This window comes from Engystomops pustulosus, chromosome 1, assembly GCF_040894005.1.
Source record: "Engystomops pustulosus chromosome 1, aEngPut4.maternal, whole genome shotgun sequence".
Lineage (NCBI taxonomy): Eukaryota > Metazoa > Chordata > Amphibia > Anura > Leptodactylidae > Engystomops > Engystomops pustulosus.
In genome coordinates this window covers 202609160-202634176 of record NC_092411.1, presented here as the reverse complement: position 1 = coordinate 202634176, position 25017 = coordinate 202609160, and the positions used below count along the sequence as shown (strand labels likewise).

The following is a 25017-nucleotide window of genomic DNA, read 5'->3' as shown; positions in this document are numbered from 1 at the left end:
TTGCTTCAGTACTGCAGCTGGAATTGTTCACTAGTTTGGCACTGAGCAAGGTAAGGATTTTCCTACTCATACAGTGTCACAATATTTAAGAGAATTTGGGCTGAAAGCCTACTCTGCAGTGACCAAACATCTCATTAGTAGAGAGTGATCGTTTGGGGAATGTTTTCTGCAGCAGGAGTTGTACCTCTCATACAGCTACATGGAACATGTGTATATCAGAACCTTCTTCAACAACACATAGTTCCTTCCTTGCGTTCTTCACTCGGGCAGCAATTTTCGACAATGTCCCTGTCACACAGCAAAACAGGTACAGCAGTTCCTTAAAACGGAAAACATTGAAACAATGAATTCAGAGTCCTAATCTAAACCCAATGGAAAACCTCTGCTGTGTGAGACACTAGGGATGTACTGTGGTGGCTTGTGTGCTGATCTCATTAAAAGGAAAGGCTTGTACCTTCCCAAGGAGATTAAATTCTAAAAAACGTACTTTATACACTTGAGTATAAGCCGAGTTGTATGAATAAAAGGATCACTAGATTATTCCTGATTGGCTTTGCTTTTAGCCTGAGTTATGGGAAAATGGCGATTCAGGATAAGTTTACGAAGAAACCGTGTCTAGAAAGAAGTTGAACTCTCTTATTTTTTTTTGGGGGGGGGGCAAACCCAGTTTTCTTAACAGAATACAACCGATTGTAGTCCTGGGTAACAGTTATCAGCATTTTTTTCTAATAATTAGGAATTTTAAAACTCCTTTTTACCCTAACTTTATGTTCTGTATTTCCTGTTAGGTATGTTCATGAGTAGTGAGACTTCTGGGCATGTTACCAAAACATTGCAATCTTAGAGGTTAATGAAAGGAAGTGTTGTGACCTTTTTAGGCCCCTGCAACAAGATCACAGGGTGATGAATGGTTGTGATGCACCAAGGAAATGCCATGGCATAAATTAGGACACACAAGTCTTCTGGCTCCCTGGTCTTGCATTGTGGTACCTGGTTTTAAGTCAACATAGCCCATTGCACCCACTGATTCCAATTAAACTGGAAAGTAACTTTGATTGGAGAAAAATAAAAAATATAAATTCTATAAACCACCTTTTTCAATTCACATGTAAAAATAACTGCTCCATCATACAGTTATATTAGGCTTTGACTATTGGTATCACGGTAAAAGTGCCTTTCAGGTTATGCAGATTGTTATTTGTCTTAGTAGATATCATCCTCATCATTGCCACTCATCTCAATGACCTCTGTGTTTACTATACATGTTTTGTGGAAACAATGTAAGGAAGGATCCCTTTTTAAATAAAGAGGGTACCATCTAAAGAGTGTTCTACAATAATTATTAACTAAAAGACCTTTAGTCAACAAAACTAACACATGGAGTTTGGATTCTGACCTTTACTACATCTAGATAAACATTGTTCTCCAGGCTCAATCTTTCCTTACCTAGTCGGAATCTCTTCCCAGTAACAACTGGTCACTGATTCCTAGTAAATGAACTAAAGCTGCCTTTGGATCCGGAGAGCGGAATAATGATATCGCTAACCTTGTTGTTTTTACTTGGTATATTCTCCACATTTTCTGCATCCATTAAAGGTAAGCATCTTTCTACATAATTTGGAAGATACTTTCAAAGGCTTGTTTTTACTTGGGTTGTATTCCTTAGATAGTACAGACTGAGTGTAAGTAATAGCAAGCCCTCACAAGCCATATAATGTGTCATATTCTATATTTACATGTGCTATACATAACAGAAGATAGTCTGGTGTGATATTGTATAGCATTCCTGTGTATGATGTGCTTAGAAATGTGGAAAGGGCCCTGCTGTTGTTTTTCCTAGTTGTACAATATATGTTTCTGAGAGTTTACAGTAAGCAGAATACTGTATGATATTACAAAACAAATACTAACATATAAATATTGTTACATGTGTGTAGATAGGAGTTTGTAAAAATGGGATTCAGAGTCTGAGATTTTTAATGGTTTTTTTTGGCTCCGATGAACCTTAGGTGGCATAAGCGCCCGCCCTGTAGTATTGCAGAGGGGGTTCTATATAAGAATTATTCCTTCCAGAGGTGTAGCAATAGAGGATGCAGACTTTGGTGTCTGCATTTTTTCAAAGGGGATTCCGAAAAAATCAAGACTAGAAGATACATGTAGTGATACATGATGCCATTGTTTTAGAGAGATGTCATTTATGTGTTAGGACAATATAAAGCCAGATTTAGGTTTTTTTCAACCAAATTCAGCCATGAAAGAGGGGGCTCTACATAAAGCATATCACCCAGGCATTGTCATCAAAACAATGTTAAAATATGATGTCAGAGGGTGATAGCTATGTGGAAGACAATACATTTTACTGCATGGGAAATATGTGACTACCTGCAATCTTTCCTAATATTTCAGAAGCTGGATTCATAGCAAACTCTCGGTTCAACTGCATTTTAGGGGGGAGAGGGGTTGTCCAGTTACGGCAAGCCTTTCAAGGATATAATTCCACAATCGCCAATATGTTTGAATTTCATAAGGCAATTTTACCCGCAAACTTGTGCTTTCATTGGCTACTGTGGAAAGCTGTGGTTTCTGCTGCACACATATGCTGCAATGTCTGAGCCTTATTGACTTCATTCATTCACTCTTTTATATGTACAGTTTCATTTTCTCTTAAAAAATAAATGTACTCTATTTTTACTTTGCTGGTAAATGGCATGAATATTTTTTAGGAATGTAGTATTCTCGTAATTGTTCATGGAGAAATATAATTGAGGTTTCAAAGAAGAATTAAAGGGATTGTCCAGGTTTTCATTTTTTTACATACATGGCTGGGGGTGGGTTAAAAATAATAAAGAGCTCATATTTAGCCCTCTCCCGCTCAGCTGTGGCACTGGTCATCTCTGTTTGTGTACAGAGGCTGGCAGTGCCATTCCAACCACTGACACACACCTACCAACACTGTCAACAGTAATGGTTATAGCCCCAGCTAAGCAGGAGCAGGGAGAGAGGTAAATATGTGATTTTTTTTTTTTTTAATTCCCCTCAGCCATATATAGAAAATAATAAAAACCTAGACAACCCATTAAAAATAGAAATGATACCTTTATTGAAATACACTGAACACACATGACACCCAAAAATAGACCATGTTGCCATTGGGATCATGTACCGCATGTAACTACTCTCCTACACTTAGGAGATAAAGTGCCCTGTTAGTACACCCAGAAGAATGGAGATTTCAACAGATAAGGTGCTACTGTGCTGCATATGGAATAAGGGAATACAATACACAGAGGCCAAGTTGGACAAAACAAAAAGTGCCAAAATACAAGAACAAAACCTATACTTGCCGGACAGCCACTGACACAAATGAACACAAGCAAAATAAGGGAATAGAGGCAGGGGACATGCTGGAGGGTACAACACCCCACATATTACGTCACAGTGACCTCCTAAGGGGTGTTCTCATCATTGCATACAGTGCATTGTTCAGTTTTATTGATGCATACATGGAGGGTATTGTTAGAGATTTTTATCTAGGACTCAAAACAGTCCTTACTTTTTAACTCTTTCATGGCTGCCCCGGTACCGAGATGAGAGAACAAACCCAAGACACAGACATGGTCTTCAGCTGCACTCAAATCACACTGTTTATTTCAAAACCACAGTCGATTATCAAAACAGAAAAAGCTTGCAGAGGGCGTGAAAAAGGAGATAGGAATACTGTAATGCTATTGCCCATAATGAATTTACCTGCACATTCTCTGAAAAGCTTAATAGGCCTTGTTAACAGACATGTTTATACTAATTTCCCTGAGAAGAAGACTCGGGCCAGTCAAAACAAGAGATAAGTTGGTGCTAGAGCAGAAATATATAACAATAGTGAAGGACAGACTGGCTTCTCATTAAATGTCAAGGGAATTAGCTGGCAGGCGAGTAAACAGGTTACATAGAAATGTAGTTTGAATCATGAGCTTAGCTGGACAGTGCTTGGTCCCGGCATGACTTAAAATGGACGCTTTTTGGTTCTCTTGCTCCAAGATGGCCGGCGTAGAGGAATCATTGCTCATTAAAAAAATAATAAAATCACTACTTATCTCCCTGCTGCAGCAGGGACCATGTCTGGGTCATAGAGAGGAGTGTTGAAAAGGTTCCGCACCTGCCTCTGGCATGTGCGACTGCGATCATTACGCCATTCTGTAAGCCATAACAGAGAACTGCCTGTAATTATTATCCTCCACTGGCCAAAAGTAGTCAAGGCTTTTATTTAAAGGGGTTTTCCTTGTTAGTGGATCATCATCAATATCATATGTGAGGTTTTGGCCGTTGAGATTCACATAAATCAGCATATTCCAGATGCCTCTGACTTCCGAAGCAAACAGGGGATGCTCTGTTTTCTGCGTAGTGACAAAGTGCCTTAGTGGCGGTAAGTAACTGACTGGAACACTAGTATTCTTCTGTATTGTGCCAGAAACCAATCAGCTAAACTGTGGAAGTCCCTGATACAGCTCTCTTATAGTTTAATTGCTGTATATACAGACCCTCATAGTTTCATTACATACAGCCCAACTGGTTTTATTATACACTGGGATTTGGCCGTCTGGGCCCCAGCACTTTCCCAGGAATGCTTGGAGCTGGTGCCGCCCCTCCCCCCAGAGCCCTACAGACTAATTAGCATAACTAAAAAAAAATATTTTAGAAGGAAGAAGGCCATGGATAACAATATAAGAAGAATAGTAATAAGAAAAGGGGAAGGGTCCCTGGTTCATCATAATGGATTTGGATGGCAGATTTCCTCTACCTTCAGTTTAGTGATGTACCCTGAGTGTCCAAGGCTCATTTGCTTAACTTTTATAAATCAATATTTCCACGATTGCGGGATATAGAGTTAAAATGTGTTATATGTGATATCTGATTGTGGGAGTACCATAATCAACATAAAGAATGGAGCTGTAAGAACTGCTCTATTTTCTATAATGGCCTGGCTGGGTAACTTACTCAGCTCCTATTCAAGAAATGCTGATGACCTATTCTAAGGGTTGTTCAATATCAGATTAATGGATGTCCAACACCCAGCACTTCAGTTCAGTTGTAAAAAAAAGGGAATAGAGTAGGAAGCTATCAACTCAATTCTCAGGGTAGTAACTGCACCGAGTCATTATAGCATAGCTTCTATTCAAATTATGGGGGTCATTCTGCAGTAAGCTAGTTTTACCTTTGTTTAAATTCTTTTTTGTCATTTGAATTTTTTTGTCATTTTGTAAATCACTTCTTATATTCACGGGTTTGAAACTTTGATCTCCTCTGTAGCTCACATCTAAGTTTTCGAAATTCCCCGTGAGCTATACACCATATAAGTTCTCTTCTCTGGTGAATCAGATATAGTCTCATAAGTAGTAAATCTGCCTAGTTACAGATGAAAATCAAGAGTAGAGCTATTTACACATTTTATTACAGTATGACAGCTAGAGTGAATTGAGATACATGATAACTGTACTAGTTGCATTTGGAATTGGACATTGCTTTGATTTGGAAAACGTTGTCAGTATGAGGTAACCAGTATAAGTGCAAGGTTTTCTCTGTATTAGTCATTATCTTCTATTTCATAGTTTTTTTTTATTGCTCCTATTTATTGATTAAATCATATTATTCTGAAGGTTACTCCTGCTGTGGAGATAAGTAAGGGTCCTTTGCCCATTGATTTGTAAAGCTTAGACACTTGTTGGTTGAGCAAGTTATTAGATACCAAAGTTTAGATAAGAAGTTGGGTAGCTGGCATTTCTGCACACTCATTGATAATATAGCTTTTGATAAACAAGTTACTGGAATGCAGTATCATTTCATACTTAGGTGTTATCATAGGTGTTTTGACCTGAGCCAAGGAATCTTTGATTGAACATGTGTGCTTATTGTGTCCTTGTGCAGTCACTTTCCATTTTCTAAGTAATTAAAAGTCCATAGACTTAGATTATCTCAGGAAGGCAGCCCTTGTGCATTAGCCAAACTGTGGTATATGGACATCCTAGAGGGTCATTCCGCCCTGTAGGAGCATTTCTTTTCTTAGTGGGCTCAAGCGGACAGCCAGTCTATCAACTATTCTAAAGAAACTCCGTTTTCTAAACCTGAGCTTTTTCTTTTTCTCCAAATTGGTGCTACTTTGATCCATCATGTTTGCAGCAGCTTGATGAGCCCTTCCATTTGCCATTTACAATGCTCTAATTTTTCATCATCACATCTTTTCTCCGCTTCATTCTTCATATGAATTCTTCCATCATTCATCCATTCTTTGGAACTCACCATTCTGGGCTATTAAACGTATTGCTAATATCCCCAGTTGCCTTGGATTTTTAAAGAACATGTATGTCTCATACCCATAGCCAATAGACAAAACTAGATCTTGCTATAGATGTCTTCACTCAACTCTTGAAAATATACATACCTCTCTCTTTTATTTCAACCTGCAATTGTAAGTTATGACATTTAGAGAATATAATATGACATTTAAAAGAATATAATATGGCCTGTGGTAAATACATGAAATACTTCTACTTTCTATTTTATCCGTGTCAGAAGTTGCCACAACTTTGGTGGGGGCAGATTTATCAAGTTGTCTGCATATTTGTAGTTGCCCATGGCAAGCAATCACAGCTCAGCTTTCATTTTACCAGTGCTCATGAATATTTTAAAGAGGAGCTGTGATTGCTTGCCATGGGCAACTTGAAATATTCTGACTTTCAGACAGTTTGATAAATCTGCCCCTGGATGTATTAGGTTCTCCTGTGCTACTCCTAGCAATATTTGTTTTATGTTTTTTATGATTTATGTTTTTTTGTATGTTCTTTTTATGTTTCAATGTTGTGCTTGACATTGATGGCCTGTGTGACAGTGACCTGGGAAGTTGATAAATCCTTATCCAAATTAATATAATAATAATAACAACACAATGGGGCACATTTTATTCGGACCTTGCAACAGTTTTCTATCAGACATTGCAGTTCATGCGCATGCATGCGTGACCTGTGTGCTCCTACTCCTGTCCCGGACTCGGACCAACAGAGTTGAAGTGCACGGACCTCCACCATTTTGTTGGAGCCTATCACTCCTGGTGCCGTCTCCTGATAGGTTAGCATAATGGGTGGTCACTTACCACGGTCCACAACTTAATGCCGGCCCTTACACAAGCCGTAGGTACACTGATCCGGCATTTGTGAGACAACGGGGCTCCGATCAGCGGTAAATATACTGCCTCCCCTCTTCACATCCCTTGTCCATCCTGGGATTCATGTAGAAAAATATATGTGTAGCAAGAATAGGCCACTCCTCCTATGAGCTATTTTTCTTTATATCAACTCTGCTTTATTGTTGGCTCTCGGCTTTGCCAGGGGCATTTAAAGGGTAAACAGACACAATCGTTGCCAGCAGCGACTGTGGATGCTACCAGTGGGTGTTTTGCCTACCTTGTTTGGAGAGGGCTCAGCCCATGAGCCCACTCCATACACTTACAGCTGGTATGTGATGTAATACTTTGTCACATGATAGTAAGGGGTGAAACTTTTGTAAAAAAATAATAAACTGAAAAGTGGGGTGGGCAATATTATTCAGCCCCCTTAAGTTAATCCTTTTTGTGCCACCTTTGGCTGAGATTATAGCTGCAAGTGGCTTGGGATGTGTCTCTATCCATTTGCATATCGAGAGACTAAAAATTTTGCCCATTCTTCATTGGAAAACAGCTTGAGCTCAGTGAGGTTGGATGGAGAGAGTTGTGAACTACAGTTTTCAGCTCTTTCCACAGATTCTCTATTGAATTCAGGTTTGGACTTTGGCTTGGTCATTCTAACACCTGGATATTTGTGAACCATTTCATTATATATTTTGCTTTATGTTTGGGATCATGGCCCAAAGCATGATGCTGCCACCACCATGTTTGACAGTGGGGATGGTGTGTTCAGGGTGATGAGCTGTGTTAATTTTACACCAAACATATTGGGGCTAATTTACTAAGGGTTGCGAAGTGCACTTTCGTCGGACTGTGCACTGTTTTCAGGGATTACACTTCTTGTACAGGTATTTAATAAGTGTCTGCTCCTGAATATTTGGCGCGGCTGCGCTGGCTTCCATGCGACACAAATAGGGGGGCGTGCCATCGGACACTGAGCGCTGGATTTAACATTTAAATTGTTTTGCAAACCAATGCATGTACATGCACCACAAAAAAGATGGTGAATCCTGTCGGATCTGAGCAGGGAATCAACACATACAGGATATCAGGCGCACAATTTTAGTGAATCGTGGCACAGTGTATTGTCTTTGCACAATGCACTTTCGGTGAACTTTAGTGGTCGGGTAAGTAAATGAGCCCCATTGTTTTGCTAAAAGTTTGATTTTGGTTTCATCTGACCAGAGCACCTTCCTCCACATGTTTGGTGTATCTCCTAGGTGGCTTGTGGCAACCTTTTAACTTGACTTTTTATGGACATCTTTGAGAAATGGTTTACTTCTTGCCACTCTTCCATAAAGGCCAGATTTTTGTACGTGATTGTTGTCCTATGAACAGACTTTCCCACCTCAGCTGTAGATCTCTGCAGCTCATCCAGAGTGATCAAGGGCCTCTTGGCTGCATCTCTGGTCAGTCTTCTTCTTTTTTGAGATGAAAGTTGGTTTGGTCTGATACTCGTTACTTTTCAATCTGATCGCTTGCACACTGCTCTTTGGAATGTTTAAAGTTTGTGAAATCTTTTTTTATCCAAATCCAGCTATAAACTTCTCCACAACAGTATCATGGACCTGCCTGGTGTGTTCCTTGGTCTTCATGATGCTCTTTGCACTTTAAACAGAGCCCTGAGACTATCACAGAGCAGGTGTATTTATACAGAGACTTTATTACACACAGGTGGATTATATCTATCATCATCAGTCATTTAGGACAACATTGGACAACATATATAATATGCATCATTTCCCATACTTTTTATGCAGTAAACAAAGCATTTAGAAAGATTCTTTTTTCCTTAGGATTATATAACATCTCAGGTCTTAGATGTGTCATTGATATTTCTTTTAGGATATGAACAGACAAACCAATGCCAGTCTTAAAATATCTACATGTTCTGCTCATTCTTTCCTAGATGTACTATCCTTTGGATTTTACCCATGGTTGGGATGAAGAGTACAGATGTCTTGTGCACTTGCTGTGAATGATGACCTATCTACTTCCTTTATCTTGGCTTCCATTACCCATGCTCCACAGGGACATTTAACATAACACTAACCCAATGACAGCTATGAAGGTCACATTCATTTAAGCTATCCAGATGTCCTAGTTTAGTATTCTAAAGCTAAGTCTACTGAGAGATCAGAATCTAAGAGAGAATTGGTGGACATAAGTGCTGCTCTCCATATCCAACCTATAAAAGCGGGAATTTTATAAATCCTGCAAATCCAGACTTTTCTAACTACATCTTTTGACTCTTCCTTTCACCTTAACTGATCATAAGACCAAAAGATTGCTATAGCTATATAAAAAGCTAGTACAGTCCTGCAAAAAAGACTCCTTACACAGTTCCGTACTTTGAAATATGAAAAAGTTATTGTTGTCAGAATAAGGGGAAACAAATACTTTTTTTGTTCATAAGGTTTTCATTTTTAAAAATCTTTTAAAATAATATAAATTTGGTATCCTTATGATCATAAGGACCCAATGAATAAAGGCTATGTGTCGTTTGGAGTGTACGGTGAAAGCTGTAAAGCCCACAAGCATATAGCGCAAATGCATGGTTTTTTTTGTCAATTTCACAGCTTCCTGGTAATAATAAATAAATAAAATAAAAATGTTATGGATTTTTGAAGGCGGGGAGTGAAAAAATGAAAGCACAAAAATGAAATGGGTCATTAAGGAGTTAAGGAATATATAAAAAAAAAAAAGTAATTTTAAATCAACTAAACAAAATCTTAAACATATTAGGTACACCAAACACCCACTTTATTAAAATAATAAGTATAACTGACATTTCACCTTTTTATTTTTAGATTCTGTCTCTCACAGTTGAAGTGTACCAATGATAACAATTACAGACCTCTCCATTCTTTATCGGTAGTAAACTAAATGCTAAGTGCTAAATCAGCTGTATATCAAATCGTTATTTTCCCCATTGTAGCTATCCTATGATGAGTGCTGCTTTTTGAAAAAAAAAAAACTCCATGTAGGCATCTCAACCAAAATGGTTTGTTTTCTATGCAAAGGTGACCTAAGGAGGTTATTTATCCTTTCCGTGGCTGGTTTTCCTGGCCTTTTTTAGCATAAAAAGTCTCAAAAAAGTCGCAATGAGGTTTTTGAGAATTTTCACTACTAAAAAGTCTCACAGGGCTTTTTCCATCTCTTCATTAAAAGGGTTTTCCCACAAATTCACGTTAAGCCCTATCCACAGGATAGCGCCTATCTTGCTGAAAACGAGGGGTCCATTGGGGTCCCAGGTAGCTCCATCGGACCCCTCGTCGCTCCATGACCGTTCTGATCCATTCATCTCTATGGAGCTGACGGAGATTGCTGAGCGCGGCGCTTGCAATTTCCGTCGGCTCCATTGAGATGTATGGAGCAGAAAGGTCATGCGCGGCTGTCTGTCCCATTACTCTCATGGAGTGACGAGGTGTCTGACGGAGGTACTTGGGACCCCATCGGACTCCTTGTTTTTGTGATCTGTGAGAGTCTCATCACAGAGACCCCCACCGATCAGCAACTTGAATTTGTGGGAAAACCCCTTCAAACTGGGGTAAGATGCCATGCAAAGCCAGATTCATGATTTGGGACTTTTGTAAAAAGTCTCATAAGACAGTCCCCTGCCGGTGTATGTGCTGGGACTTTTTATGCATTTTCAAACTTTTTGGGGACTTTTTGAAAGTAGACCATAAAAACATTTATAAGAATATTTATTAACGGGCCAAAGCCACTTTAATGAATCTGATGGGCAGCTGAGCTCCAAAAATAGATATAAAACTGTCCCAAGGAGTCAGGAGCCCTCCTAATGATAAATAACCCCCTATATATCTGTATCTTTCTACACACAAAATTAGTTCCAGTTCTTTGTAGAAATACAAGATTTATTTTGAATTTTTGCTTGTGTTTTTTTACTTAATTATTAGAATTTGTTTTGTAAGGAAATACTTAACAACAATAATAGGAGCCAAAAACTTTAGTAAGCTATCTTTCGATTATAAGACATTGCCTCCTACATAACCCCACAGTCACAGCTGTTGTTATCCTGTGACAGGATCTATGGCCCTGTGACAGGCAGAGTCCACGATGCTGCATGTGTTCTGTGTGGGAGGCTGCTCAGAGTCACAGTAAGAATTTCTCTTCTTGATCCACCTTAATAAGATTTGTTCCTAATGACATCTAATGTCAAGGTAACCTATTAAGACTTATGCACCTAAGATCACAATGTATCAGTGGTATATTTGTGCTTTAATTTCATATGACATGCACTTGCATAATTTTATTTCAAAAGTATGCATTATGATAGCGGTTAATGTGGACATCCAAAATTGTTCTTCTTTTTATCTGTGTTCCATAGGGCATTTTATAGCACTACAGCTCTTCTGCGGACAAATGAATTAAAAGATAAATTGTTGCAGTGAACGTACTTTTAAAGAAAGTGTAGTAACAAAAATATAAATATATCTCATCTGCATTGTTGTCATTTCCTTTGACCATTTTTTAAATTGCATATTAAAATCTTTTCACGCTCTTATGCGAGACAGAAAAGCAACAGGAGCCTTACCTCTCTGCCCTGTCTGGAATATGATATTCTTTGTGCAGATTTTTCAGGTTTATGCTGTGGAGGAATTAGCCATAATACAGTACATTGTAAGGAAAATATAGCACATTGTAGTTCTTTTATAAAGGAGTTTTTCATTAATATACTATACTTAAGATAAGGCCATCAGTGCTCAACCCAAGAAAGGGCTACCAATTTACAATATGCTCTTGGAAATTTGGTGGTTATTTATCATTAGGCCAGCTCTTTGGGATAGTCCTATGTCTGTCTTTGGAGCTCCACTGCAAAAAAAGGCCCCTTGTGTTTCTAAAAATAAAAATTAGGTTACCCAAAATCAGATAGCAGCTATGTCTATTTTCATTGAAAGCCCTAAAATATGTACATGATTCTTCAGAAAAGTATGCTATAACAATATGAAGAGTTATACACCAAAAAGTAAGATGCAATGTTTCAGCTCCTCAATGAAGTTATTAACAAGCATCCTGATGCAATGATTGTACATATCTCCAATGAGGAGCTGAAACGTCACCTCTTACCCTTGGGTAATTAAATCTTCACACTTTTCAGGTTTGCTGCTTCCCTGTGTCATTGGACATTACTTATGCATTCCCTGGAGCAGGGGCTGTTGAAGTCTGCACCTTGATTGGGACCCTGATCCCTCTGTTCGCTGTGCTGTTCCACTATTTGTTTTTCTGGCTATAACAATATGCTCAATAACTGGCCCTAAGTTGTTTATCTGGAAAATATAAACTTTTTAAAATTTGGTCACTAAAAAAAAAAACTTTAATACTCACTGCTTGCTGACTGTTCATGCTTTTTCTATTGTTTTCTACGAAAAGCTAGGCTGTAGGGACAAGTAAGAGACTTATGTAGTGTCAACTGGGCGTCATGCCCACTACCATATGCAAACCCTAGGCCGTGTCAGTCATGAACCCTCCTCACTGGTGTCCAAACACAGGGTCGCAACTACGCCAGGGAACCACGCAAATTAGCACACAAAATGGGGTCCTTATGCTAATTCCTACTCCTCTAGCACACAACACACCCAGACAACCCACCCTCATGTCAGGGAAACCAAATGCATCCAAATCCAAGACACTAAACACTACACACGTACAGCCAAGGGGACGCGCAACACTATGTACCCCCCTACCACTTACGTGCCTATGGAACGCTACTGCACAGAGCCACTCTGCTCTCAGTTACAGTCACACTTCTCACAGCTGCCACCACTCGTAATTACGGCTCACGAGACGCCCACACAAGGACCGCACACATACACCCAGATACACACACTTTTCAATGCCGTACAGCTGCCTATAGCTACTGCTAGCACACAGACACACACAAGGTAACACAGCGTAAAGGTAATTCACCTCTCCAGAGTTATGGGATCATATGGAGCACAAGAAAAAAATTATTAAAGGACTATTTAACATGCAAAATAGGCACAATGCTTAAGAGTTACAAAATAAAGAAAAGACAGACCAATTACGAATTGGATTGGCATAGAGATCCTCAGTGGAGAAACTGATGAAAATCTTGGACCGCCCTGCAAACTCAATGCAACTCCATAGACAGACAACGATTGAATGGTGGCATGTTACTTTTAACTAACCACCTAATCCGCCCCCTTGATCATGTTAAAGGGGTGTATCAACGCCTGACTCAAGGTGAAAAGTTGGGGACATATTTCCTAACTTATGTCATATCTTCTCCCAAGGGTCTCCTGAGAAGAAGATATGACCACCACATTTCACAGCATGAATTAACATATCCAACAATGTTGGCCTTATGGCCTAAAAGCCATTTTCTTGGCTCCCCAACTCCGAAATCCTTGGTGCTCAACACCCCAGGATAAGCAGATGAAGCTGATCACAATTTTTTTTGATAAGACTTTAAAATATTTGTTTTCTGACTATGTTACCTTAACAGTATTATTTTTCCATATCCTTAAGTAGCCATTTTAAGTCAAATGGCTGGAGTCATGACGTCTGGGTCAATGAAAAATGTCATTCAAGGGACACGGGAAATTTCTTTTCCAGAGGGAATAAGTGGACATGGGAATAAGGGGAACCATGGGGGTGGCAGTTGGTCTACTGACCAGGTGCTGTTTGTGTTATATCATAGAGGCAGGTTGATTTCCCCGCCACACAGGGCCGATTCTAGCATATTTGCTGCCTGAGGCGAATATTAAAATGCTGCCCCCCCCCCGCTCCCTGTTAAGTAAATCCTTAAACTTTACTAACAACCCTACAGGCAGCTCCCTGACACTGTGTGACTGACTACAGGATCTGAGAGGCATTAGTGGCATCTAGTACCTTATAGATGACAATCTCTTCCATCAGGAGGACTTTATTCCGGGTTCTCCAATCCATAAAGTATCAAAGGTGAATTCACGGCCAGATAACTTCAGCTCCGTGCAGCATCTCGACCCGGCGTCCCTAAAAATACCACAGTCACTTACAATATGAAGTCTCCTGGATAACAACACTGCGCTCCTAAATAATATATACCCCTCACAACACAACTGACCGCACTCTCCCCACATATAACACATCCCTTCATTATCCCTGCTCTCATATATTTAAAGGCCTCGTTATTCACCACCCAATTAAATTATATACAGATCACCTACAGCTTAAATAAAATCTTGCCCCACATATACATCCCCCAGCTTAGTAATATACTGTACCCCATATACATCCCCCCAGCTTAGTAATATACTGTATCCCATATACATCCCCCCAGCTTAGTAATATACTGTATCCCATATACATCCCCCCAGCTTAGTAATATACTGTATCCCATATACATCCCCCCAGCTTAGTAATACACTGTATCCCATATACAGCCCCCCCAGCTTAGTAATATACTGTACCCCATATACAGCTCCCCAGCTTAGTAATATACTGTATCCCATATACATCCCCCCAGCTTAGTAATATACTGTACCCCATATACATCCCCCCAGCTTAGTAATATACTGTATCCCATATACATCCCCCCAGCTTAGTAATACACTGTATCCCATATACATCCCCCCAGCTTAGTAATATACTGTATCCCATATACATCCCCCCAGCTTAGTAATATACTGTATCCCATATACAGCCCCCCAGCTTAGTAATATACTGTATCCCATATACAGCCCCCCAGCTTAGTAATATACTGTACTCCATATACAGCCCCAGCTTAGTAATATATAATATATAGCATCCCCCCAGTATAAAATAATTATAGCCCCAAATCCCCAAATAAAATATAGAATCCCCTCCCCCTAGTATAAAATAATTATGGCCCCAAATAATACATATAGCATCCCCCCCCCCTAGTATAAAATAATTATGGCCCCAAATAATATATATAGCACCCCCCCCCCTAGTATAAAATAATTATGGCCCCAAATAATATATATAGCATCCCCCCAGCCTAGTATAAAATAATTATGGCCCCAAATAATATATATAGCATCCCCCCCCCCCCTAGTATAAAATAATTATGGCCCCAAATAATACATATAGCATCCCCCCCCCCTAGTATAAGATAATTATGGCCCCAAATAATACATATAGCATCCCCCCCCCCGCCCCAGTATAAGATAAGTATGGCCCCAAATAATACATATAGCACCCCCCCCTAGTATAAGATAATTATGGCCCCAAATAATACATATAGCACCCCCCCCCCTAGTATAAGATAATTATGGCCCCAAATAATACATATAGCACCCCCCCCCCTAGTATAAGATAATTATGGCCCCAAATAATACATATAGCATCCCCCCCCCAGTATAAGATAAGTATGGCCCCAAATAATACATATAGCACCCCCCCCCCTAGTATAAGATAATTATGGCCCCAAATAATACATATCACACACACCCCCCCCAGTATAAGATAATTATGGCCCCAAATAATACATATAGCACCCCCCCCCTAGTATAAGATAATTATGGCCCCAAATAATACATATAGCATCCCCCCCCCAGTATAAGATAAGTATGGCCCCAAATAATACATATAGCATCCCCCCCCCTAGTATAAGATAAGTATGGCCCCAAATAATACATATAGCACCCCCCCCCCTAGTATAAGATAAGTAGGGCCCCAAATAATACATATAGCACCCCCCCCCTAGTATAAGATAATTATGGCCCCAAATAATACATATAGCATCCCCCCCCCCTAGTATAAGATAAGTATGGCCCCAAATAATACATATAGCACCCCCCCCTTAGTATAAAATAATTATGGCCCCATATGATATCTATAGCGTCCCCCCCTCCCCCAGTATTAAACGTTTTCTAGCCCTGTATAGTACCCCCCTCCCAGTATAACATAAAACCTCCCCACATTTAATTAAAGTACATGAAAAATAATAAAATCATACTCACCTGCAGGCAGCTGCTCCCTCGGCGCGCGGTCCCGTCTTCACGCGGCCTTCACTCCGGTCTTCCTGTGTGCCGCGGCTCCGCACAGTGACACAGGCGCATGACGTCATGACGCCTGTGTCACTGCTTAGGACGGAGCGACGCAGCTGCCGGAAAGGCACTGCGTCGCTCCGCATATAAATCGCGCCTGTGTCTTAAAGAGACAGGCGCGATTTATTTAGCTGGTGGGCGATTCGGGCGTTAATGGACGCCCGAATCGCCCACTTTAGAGCGGCAAATTTCGCCGCCCTTTACAGGGACCCGCATTCTGCCGCCTGAGGCGAGATTTTCATCTCGCCTCATGGCAGATGCGGCCCTGCCGCCACACATAACTGGCAAAGATGGGGCATTTTAATCCATAATTTCTGACAGTGTCCATGAAAGGTGTACCACAAATCCGAGCAAAAATATGAAACTGCTCTGTATTTTTCGATTCAGCTGCCAGATACAATCACCATGCAGTAAGAGACAGCAGTCTCACCGCACAGTGACCGTGAGTTAGCTGCAATTTGTGTCCCAATTTTCATTTGTAAAATTTAGACCATGTTCATGAGGCCATGGTTGTACACGCATGAATTTGCTCTCAAGCACACACTCGGTATGTCTGCAAGATTTAACAGATCAATCATAAAACTGCTAACTGAACTAACATGAGTTTAGTTCAACAGGTCTACGTTCAGGCAAGCAAATTTCACAGACTTACAGATTTGCCCTTACCTAACCCTGTGAGAGGTAAAGGGTAACTATGGTAATAACTGAATCACATATACTCCTAGACCAGTGGTGGCGAACCTATGGCATGGGTGCCAGAGGTGGCACTCGTAGCCCTCTCTTTGGGCACCCAGGCCATCACCCCAGCACAAAGGTCTCCATTCAGGACTCAAGACCTGAATCAAGGAGGTGTGGACTGAGCTTGATTATCATTGTAGCCCCTTCTCTGGACCTCTGATTCATCCTGTTAAGGGGACTTAAGGGAAACTACAATAATAATACGAGTTTTTCCTTCTTTCTCCTGTATTGGTGTCCTCAGGGCGCCAATACGTTTGAAACCTGTTACTTTAAATTGCTATTTGGCCCGTTGTGAAGAATATGTGGCTTTTGCTTGTAGTTTCGGCACTCTGTCCCTAAAAGGTTCGCCATCACTGTCCTAAACTATGCTGTTTAATGATTAAGTGTTCAACCAGTGGTCAATATGTTGGTGTTGACCTTTGGGTAGGAAATTATAAATTTGGGGAAGTTACAGGGGAGATACAGTATTGTATAAAATTTGTCAATTACTGTCTATTGTATTTGCCTATGTGGCTCATGTACTGAAAGCATAAGGGCTTTGCTTAGTCTTGTACATATATGCTGAGATACAGTGTGTACATGTACAGCACTAAAGTGCTCTAATGTGTATGATGCTGGGTGCGACCGATTCATTAGGCACATGTGCCAGAAATCATGAATCTGTCGCTTCTCTGCACTGGACCAACATAGTTCACCAACTTTTTTGTGGTGCACCTTTAACATAGGGTTTGTGACAGACTTTGTATGTTAAATACGGCGCACGGTTTGACTGACTGCTGGAACGCCATCTAATTTGTGTTGCATTGAGGCTAGCCCAGCTGTGCCAGGGTCATGTGCGGACACTTCTTAAATACCTGTGCAAGCTGTTTTCACCTAAATGTGCCCTAACACAAAACACCTTTCTCTGCTGCCCTGCCTAATTGCCCAGCCTACCATGAGTGGTAGGAGGCAACTAGACAATGTTCCAAAAGGCAAAGACAATTAAAATAGAGTGGGATAATCACCAAATACGGGTCAGGACCAAGAGAACAATGCAGTACATAGTTCCGAGGCAAACTGATTACATGTATATAGAATAACACAGCTAGTCAGGGACAAAATTATAGCAGGAAAAGAGCACAATTCCACAAAACCTTAAATAAGTTGCTAGAGCCCAGTCCAATAGATGATTGGATCTGGTGTCTGACATCAGGGGCAGCAATTACAGTGGGGAGAGATTCTGTCAATGACAGCGGGCTAACTATTTGTGAACAAGAGCAGAGTTTGCAGGAAACAGATAGGTTTGGTAGAAATCAAGACTTCTAGGAATTATTAAACCAGTGTTCAGAATAGCAAGGACAGAATGAAACAAAATTATACTTAGCATTGCATCTTATGCCATAGTCCATGGACGGGGGATGACGCAGGCACAGATGCTTGTAAATTTCAATGGTTACTTGTTTTGCCGGTGTAAACTCTTTTACTGCTGAATTGGAATAAAATTGCAAATACAAATTTTGATCTGAAAATGACATTTCTTCTCATCTCCATTTGCTGACAACCAATACTTTTGTATACTTCAATGTATGGTGATCTTAAATTGACCTAGCATAGGAATTGTATAGCTTTTTGATAACTTTCCCATTACGATGTTTACTGTATGGGATTTTTTTTTAATTTATTTTAGTAAAACATGGGACATGGGGAATACCATATTTATGTTTGTTTATTTATTTTTAAAGGGATATTCCCAAGAAGACACATTTCTTATATGTACTCAGGATAACAAAATAACATCTTCCCTAAATGAGTGTTATTAACAAAAATACAGCATTTCCCAGACCAACCTGTCTCTATCAGTCCTGCTGTACACAATTTCAGTTACCCCTAGACAAGACCCTCTAACTTCTGACTTTAGGGTCGGGCCACCATCTTGGAGTTTTTATGTGAGGCTGTGCTTGATGAGTTTCTGTGTCTTTCTGCTCTGAGCCTGTAGCCACACCTCCTGCACGGTGCTCACAGCTATTCATTAGTTCCTGCCAGCACATCCTGAGCAGAAAAAAGCTTCAAACTACAAGGAAATAAGTGATCCAGGGGGAAGGGAGAGGCAGCACATATCTGTGAGAACAGAGATGTAGCAGAGCTGACAGTGTAAAAGTCTGTCTGTCTCTGTCTGTCATGCCTCTGTGTAATAGGCATCTCATGCATTTCATCATCTCTGAACTGTCTCATCTCTCTTTCTATGTGTCAGTGTGTTAGTACAATGTTCAAAATCCAGATGAAAGTGTATATATATATATATACCTGCACCCTGATAACCTAACCACATTGTCACCCCACATTACTAGATGGATTATAATGAGTCCCCGCCCACACCCTGGAATTTTGCAATGAGCAGCCAAGGAAGTGAGAGGAGCTAAAACAGCAATAACACTGGGTAAAATTGTAAAGCAAGGGGTTAAAATTATCCTTATTGTGTTAGCATCACTAGGGGATTGAGATTTTCCTTCATGGGAAAACCCCTTTACGTTTTATGTGCATCTAGGGAAAGTTGGGTGATTTGAATTATTTTTTTGTAATTTTATTTCAGAATTTTTATTTTTTATTATTATTTTTTTTTACCTCATCACTCATACAGTATTCCACTATACAACTGTATCACAGTACACTTTTCGGTGTTGTAGCACTAAACACGTTAGGAAGCTATTAATCTACTGTATAACAAAGCGGACACCCAACCTGTATCATCAGTGCTAAGCTCATTAGTCCTTTTCTTAAAGCCTTATCAACGAAGCTGAGTACCTGCATTCATTCTGTAGAGCCTGTGGAAGTCTTTTAGCATCGCAAGTAACAGAAACCCGGCATTGAACTGTTCTGGCTTTGAAAGTATCGTACAAGTACCGAGATTTTGATGCATCTTGCAACCCTAGTTGTATTATATACAGCTTTTCCTTTCTCATTTAAAATATATACTGCCTTCCCCTACCCAATATTAGTATATACAGCCCCATGCAGTCTTAGTATATACAGCCTCCCCTGCCCCAGTCTTTGTATTTAGAGCCCCCCTCCCCAGTCTTTTTATATACAGCCTCTCATCCCCAGTCTTAGTATATTGAGCCCTCCTCCCCAGTTTTAGCATATACAGACTCCCCATGATTTTGCATAATGAAAGTGTCCAGTAGTCAAATAATAAAATAGATACAACCATACACAGCGGCGCATATATAAGTATCTTCTCTGCACCACTCCGCACATCAATCGCCTTAAAGACACAGATGTTATTGATTCTTATGGTGAGCAATGCTGGAGGCCATGGGTGCTCAAATTGCCCACATTATAATTGGCCCTTCTTCGACCACCCCCTTCAGGGCACTGCATTCTGCTACCTGAGACAGAATCATCATCAAACCTCATGGAAGATGCGGCCCTGGGTATGGAAGACATCATATCAGCCAGCTATTACTGGAAAGCTGACAATTAGAAAATAACATACAGAGGAGGCAAACTTGTGAAACCAGACTTGGTATACTTGTTAACTCCCCTTGAATATCTGGGGAGCTTATATAATAATGGGAAACCTCCTGGACTCCTGACAGAACAAAAAAATACTAAATTACTAGAAAAGTGTTGAAGATTCCAAGATCCTCCAAGAATGGAATAATCCTTAAAATAATTTCGAGCCTCTTTAGTGTCCTCAGTGTCCACAAACATGTTCATTGCAAATATGAGTGTATTTATGACAAATGGTTTGTTGCTCACAAAGCTTACTGAAGTGTTCATCCTCCCAAATTACACTTTTCAAAATGTGCATATACTTGTCATATGATGGGCAAATTAAGTATTTAAATGAAACTTTAAATTAAAAGCTTCTCTGTGTAACAAATAATACTAGTTCTGCTTGAGCGTGTTCATCAAGCTACTGTTGGCTAATATGTTCATATATTTCTCTCTCTAGTACATGTAATTCACATTGGTGCTTGCTGTTGCCTGTTTCTTAACTGGCTCATAAAGCTTTAGGTCATATTCGAAATGGGATTTTCAGGGGATTGTTTTTTATCAGAAAAAATAATTTGAATTGGAAAAAAACCCAGAAATACCTTACCCATCATTTGCCCTTCCAACACCGACTGATTCTCTCTTACTTTCCCTTCTTGGGCACTGTCTCATGTGTAGGCAAATGCTTAAAATACAGAAGGGGGTAGATAAGGTGAATATTTTTTTTTTTTAAATGTTCACATAATACATTGCTCAAACACATAAACCCCAGGAGACCTCTTTAACTTGCTTATATAACAATTTCTATCTTATATGACATTAGGTCAAATAGTGTAGACCTCCAGAGAGCAGGCGAGTGGATTGTAGACAACCTGAACCATTTCTCTCTTCAAATTGTGCACTTTAGTTTGGAAAAATGACTCATAATAGCTGATCAGTGGGCAAGTTGGGTGCCACACCACCCCCAATCTCCTATTAGTCATCGTATGCAAGGTCATTGATATGCTGGAGCTGGAAAACCCCTTTAAGTAGGTGTAACTACACATATTATTGGCAGCTGTTACTTATCCCCTCCTCCATTTTAAATCAGAAATTTACCCTTAATGGCAGCTTATTACTACTATGAGAACATTTAGCAAGAGTGTTAGTATCTACTGAATGTGAAATTGAATATGTGTCAATGAAATGTAAGTCAACGGTGTGACAACAATATATTGAATGAGAAAATGTAAAAGTAAACACAAATAATTTATTACTTACCAAATCTTCACTGTCAACATGCCTAATAAAGAATTTTCAAAGTATAACATAGGAGTATGTTGGGCAGGTGACAAATATGCATACTTAGCATGTCACTGACCCAGCTAGTGACACTTGCTTGTGCATGCATTACAAAGTTAGGCAGTATACTATGACATGATTTAATTATAGACCAAACATACTTATGCAATTGGTGACCAGTAGATGTTTTCTTAAAAGTTGTTCACATACAAATCTAAATCATCTGTACCCACTTCACTGAAATCTAATTTTGTTTCATGTAAGAATTCAGAGACAAAGTTTGATTTAACACAGTGGCTACATTTACCAAGAACTGTGCAGTCTGTACTATGTGCAGTTTGCCTGTATAGTGTGCAGAAGGCACCAGATTCATGAATTGTGATGTCTGTTCTTCATGAATCCGGCACTCCCTACACTCCCCCTGCCTGCATGGGGGAGTGTAGGGAACACACTCCCTACATGCAACACACTTCTGTTGGACTCTACATGTTAAATGTGGCACACGCTCCGACTGTGCAACAGAACGCCCATCGCAATGACAAGATTTGTGTCGCATGAAGAATAGTGTAGCTGCGACACAAAAGGGTCGCATGTGACACATATGTGGCGCGGGCGCTCCTTAAAGGGAACCTGTCACCGCTGTTCCAAAAAAATGAAACTAAGACAGGTTCCCATAGAGCCCTTTAGTCCTAAGGGCACCCATTTATCAACTTACACTGGCGATGCATAGAAAAGCAAAAAATCACATTTTATTCTGTACCTGGTAACCAGGGAGAACCCAGCGAGTCCACGTGGGAGGATCACCATGGCTCGAGTCCTCGCCCACCTCTGTGCACATTAGCCAGAGCACGCCCCCTGTATGATTTTTCCTACATCGCACAGCTGAGTTCCGCACACGCGCACTGGCTGCTCTCAGCTGTGTCACTGCTTATCAGCGAGCAGGAAGCCAGGGAGCCGTGTGACGTAGGAAAGATGGAGGCGTGCGCTGGCTGATGTGCACAGAGGAGGGCGAGGACTCGAGCCGCGGTGATCCTCCCACGTGGACTCGCTGGGTTCTCCCTGGTTACCAGGTACAGAATAAAATGTGATTTTTTGCTTTTCTATGCATTGCCAGTGTTAGTTTATAAATGGGTGCCCTTAGGACTAAAGGGCTCTATGGGAATCTGTCTTAGTTTCATTTTTTTGGAACAGCGGTGACAGGTTCCCTTTAAATACATGTGTAAGCGGTTTACACATGAAATAATGGCACAAGGTCCATTGTAAATGTGCTCCAGTCTATTTAACCACCATAGTGCTTCAATCAAAAATAAAATTTCTTTCCCATTGGATTGCCAAACAAGACCAGAACATCACTCGCCTGTCAACTATAGTAGATGGATGTTATTTTGTTTCTTATACAACATTTTTATTGAAAGAATATTGTTTAATTCTTGTGAAAATAACATACATATATACAAAATAATATAAACAAAATACAGTACAGGCAGTCCCTAACTTAAGCATAACCAAACAGATGTACCTCTCTGCACACTGTGACTTCCCATGACTGGTGAAGCTCTCTGGATGCTCTACTTTAGCTCCAAACAGCAATATTCAGCTTTAAGATATCTGTATTGTTTACTGTTCCCATGACAACACAAAATTTTGAAAATCCAATTGTCCCCTAGTGCTTCAACTATAAAATATACTTGTTCTGACTTGCATACAAATTCAACTTAAGTACACACATTGATTGGTACACATACAATGTGTATTCTGTCCACTTACATATCTATTTTATAATGAGAGCTCTTTATTCTTTTTGATACAGTGCATACAGCGGGTCCAAGGCTAAACAATGACAAGGTATATAAATATGCATATACTTCAGAAGTGCTCATCGATAAACCTAATGGATCGCTTGAGGACAGTGTGGGCTACAAGATTTCATCAGATGTAGAAGTCAACTTAGTATGGAGAAACCCTACCAACAAAGACGACCAACTGGTCAAGATTGTGGTATGTTCTCTCATCAAAATATTACAGTTGTTATATAGTGATACTATAATGCACACTGACTAAGCTTTTTTATGCCCCTTTTACCCTCAGTAATGTACATACAATGATCGAATAGAAAAAGTTAGACTTCTGATTTGCTAGAAATCATTAGACTCAAAGTCACATTTTTGTGCCAGTCCAGTATAGGTGTAATTTTTATATGCCTGTTATGCAGGGGTCAGGCAATGGCCAAGAGCAGTGATCCCTTAGACAAAAGCTTCTTCCCAAATGTCCCCACCTAATTGCCCTTCCTACCCTAAGTGGTAGGAGCAATTCAGAAGATGATTGGATTAGTTCTATCAGGATTAGTGACATCCAGACAGGGCAGAAATGTGAGTGGGGAGAGATTCTGTCCATCACAGCAGTTTGCAAACTGGAGCAGAGTTCACAGGAGATAGATTGATGTGGTAGAAAAGGAGTAAACATGTATTTAGATTAGTAAATATATGACACAGACAGTATATGTAAACTCAAGGATATATACATATACATGAATAAAAGTGCACATATACATATATAAACAGGTACATACCATACACATATATAGACACCCACATATACAGTCACATATATGTTTCTAATATTCATAGATTGCCGGGGGCATTCATCATGAGTACTGCATTATGTTTGGATGGTGACACCATGTTTTAGTTGTTTCTTTTCATTACAGATGAAAAATATTAAAATCGAAAACATAAACATACGCCCACAAGGTCAAAATGTTTTTACTGAAACCAATGCTGCAAAACTACTAGGTGACACTAACCTGAATATTCTTCAGAGGCCAATTCTTGTGCAGTGGACAAATGGAAAGGTAACGAAATAAATTTTTATCTTGGATTCATGATCTCAGTTATATAGCCCAATTTATACCTTCTTGATTGATTTAACCACAAAATGCTGCAATGCATGGCATCCAAACTTGCTGCATATAGACATGTGCAACATCCCCCACCGGGGCCTAGCCTTTGAGGTGAGGCCTGGAGACAGTCGGGGCCCGCAGTACCTGAGTGGCTGGCGGTTGCGGCCTAAGCACGCTATGGTCACGGTGTTTGGTACGGGGGAACCGGAGGGCTGTCCTACAGCCTGGCAGGTCTCCAGCAGGGTGGTGTTGGCAAGAAATGATGGGGGAGAGGCGGCTATAGCGGATCTCCCTGGGGCAACCCCTTTAATGTCCCGAGTTTGAATCTCTGTGTGATGGACAGGGTGCCGGTGATGAAGGCAGCCGTATTAGCAGGG

General features: G+C 40.2%; 1 protein-coding gene across 1 annotated transcript in view; it reads left to right on the top strand.

The window, feature by feature from the left end:
* Positions 1-1441: 1441 nt before the first annotated feature.
* MTTP (microsomal triglyceride transfer protein) overlaps positions 1442-25017 on the top strand; it is a 71699-nt gene continuing 48123 nt past the window's right edge. The window contains exons 1-3 of the mRNA XM_072118255.1: positions 1442-1596; positions 23552-23739; positions 24449-24592. Coding sequence (XP_071974356.1) covers positions 1533-1596; positions 23552-23739; positions 24449-24592 — 396 coding nt within the window. The 5' untranslated portion in view covers positions 1442-1532. The remainder of the gene's footprint in view (positions 1597-23551; positions 23740-24448; positions 24593-25017) is intronic.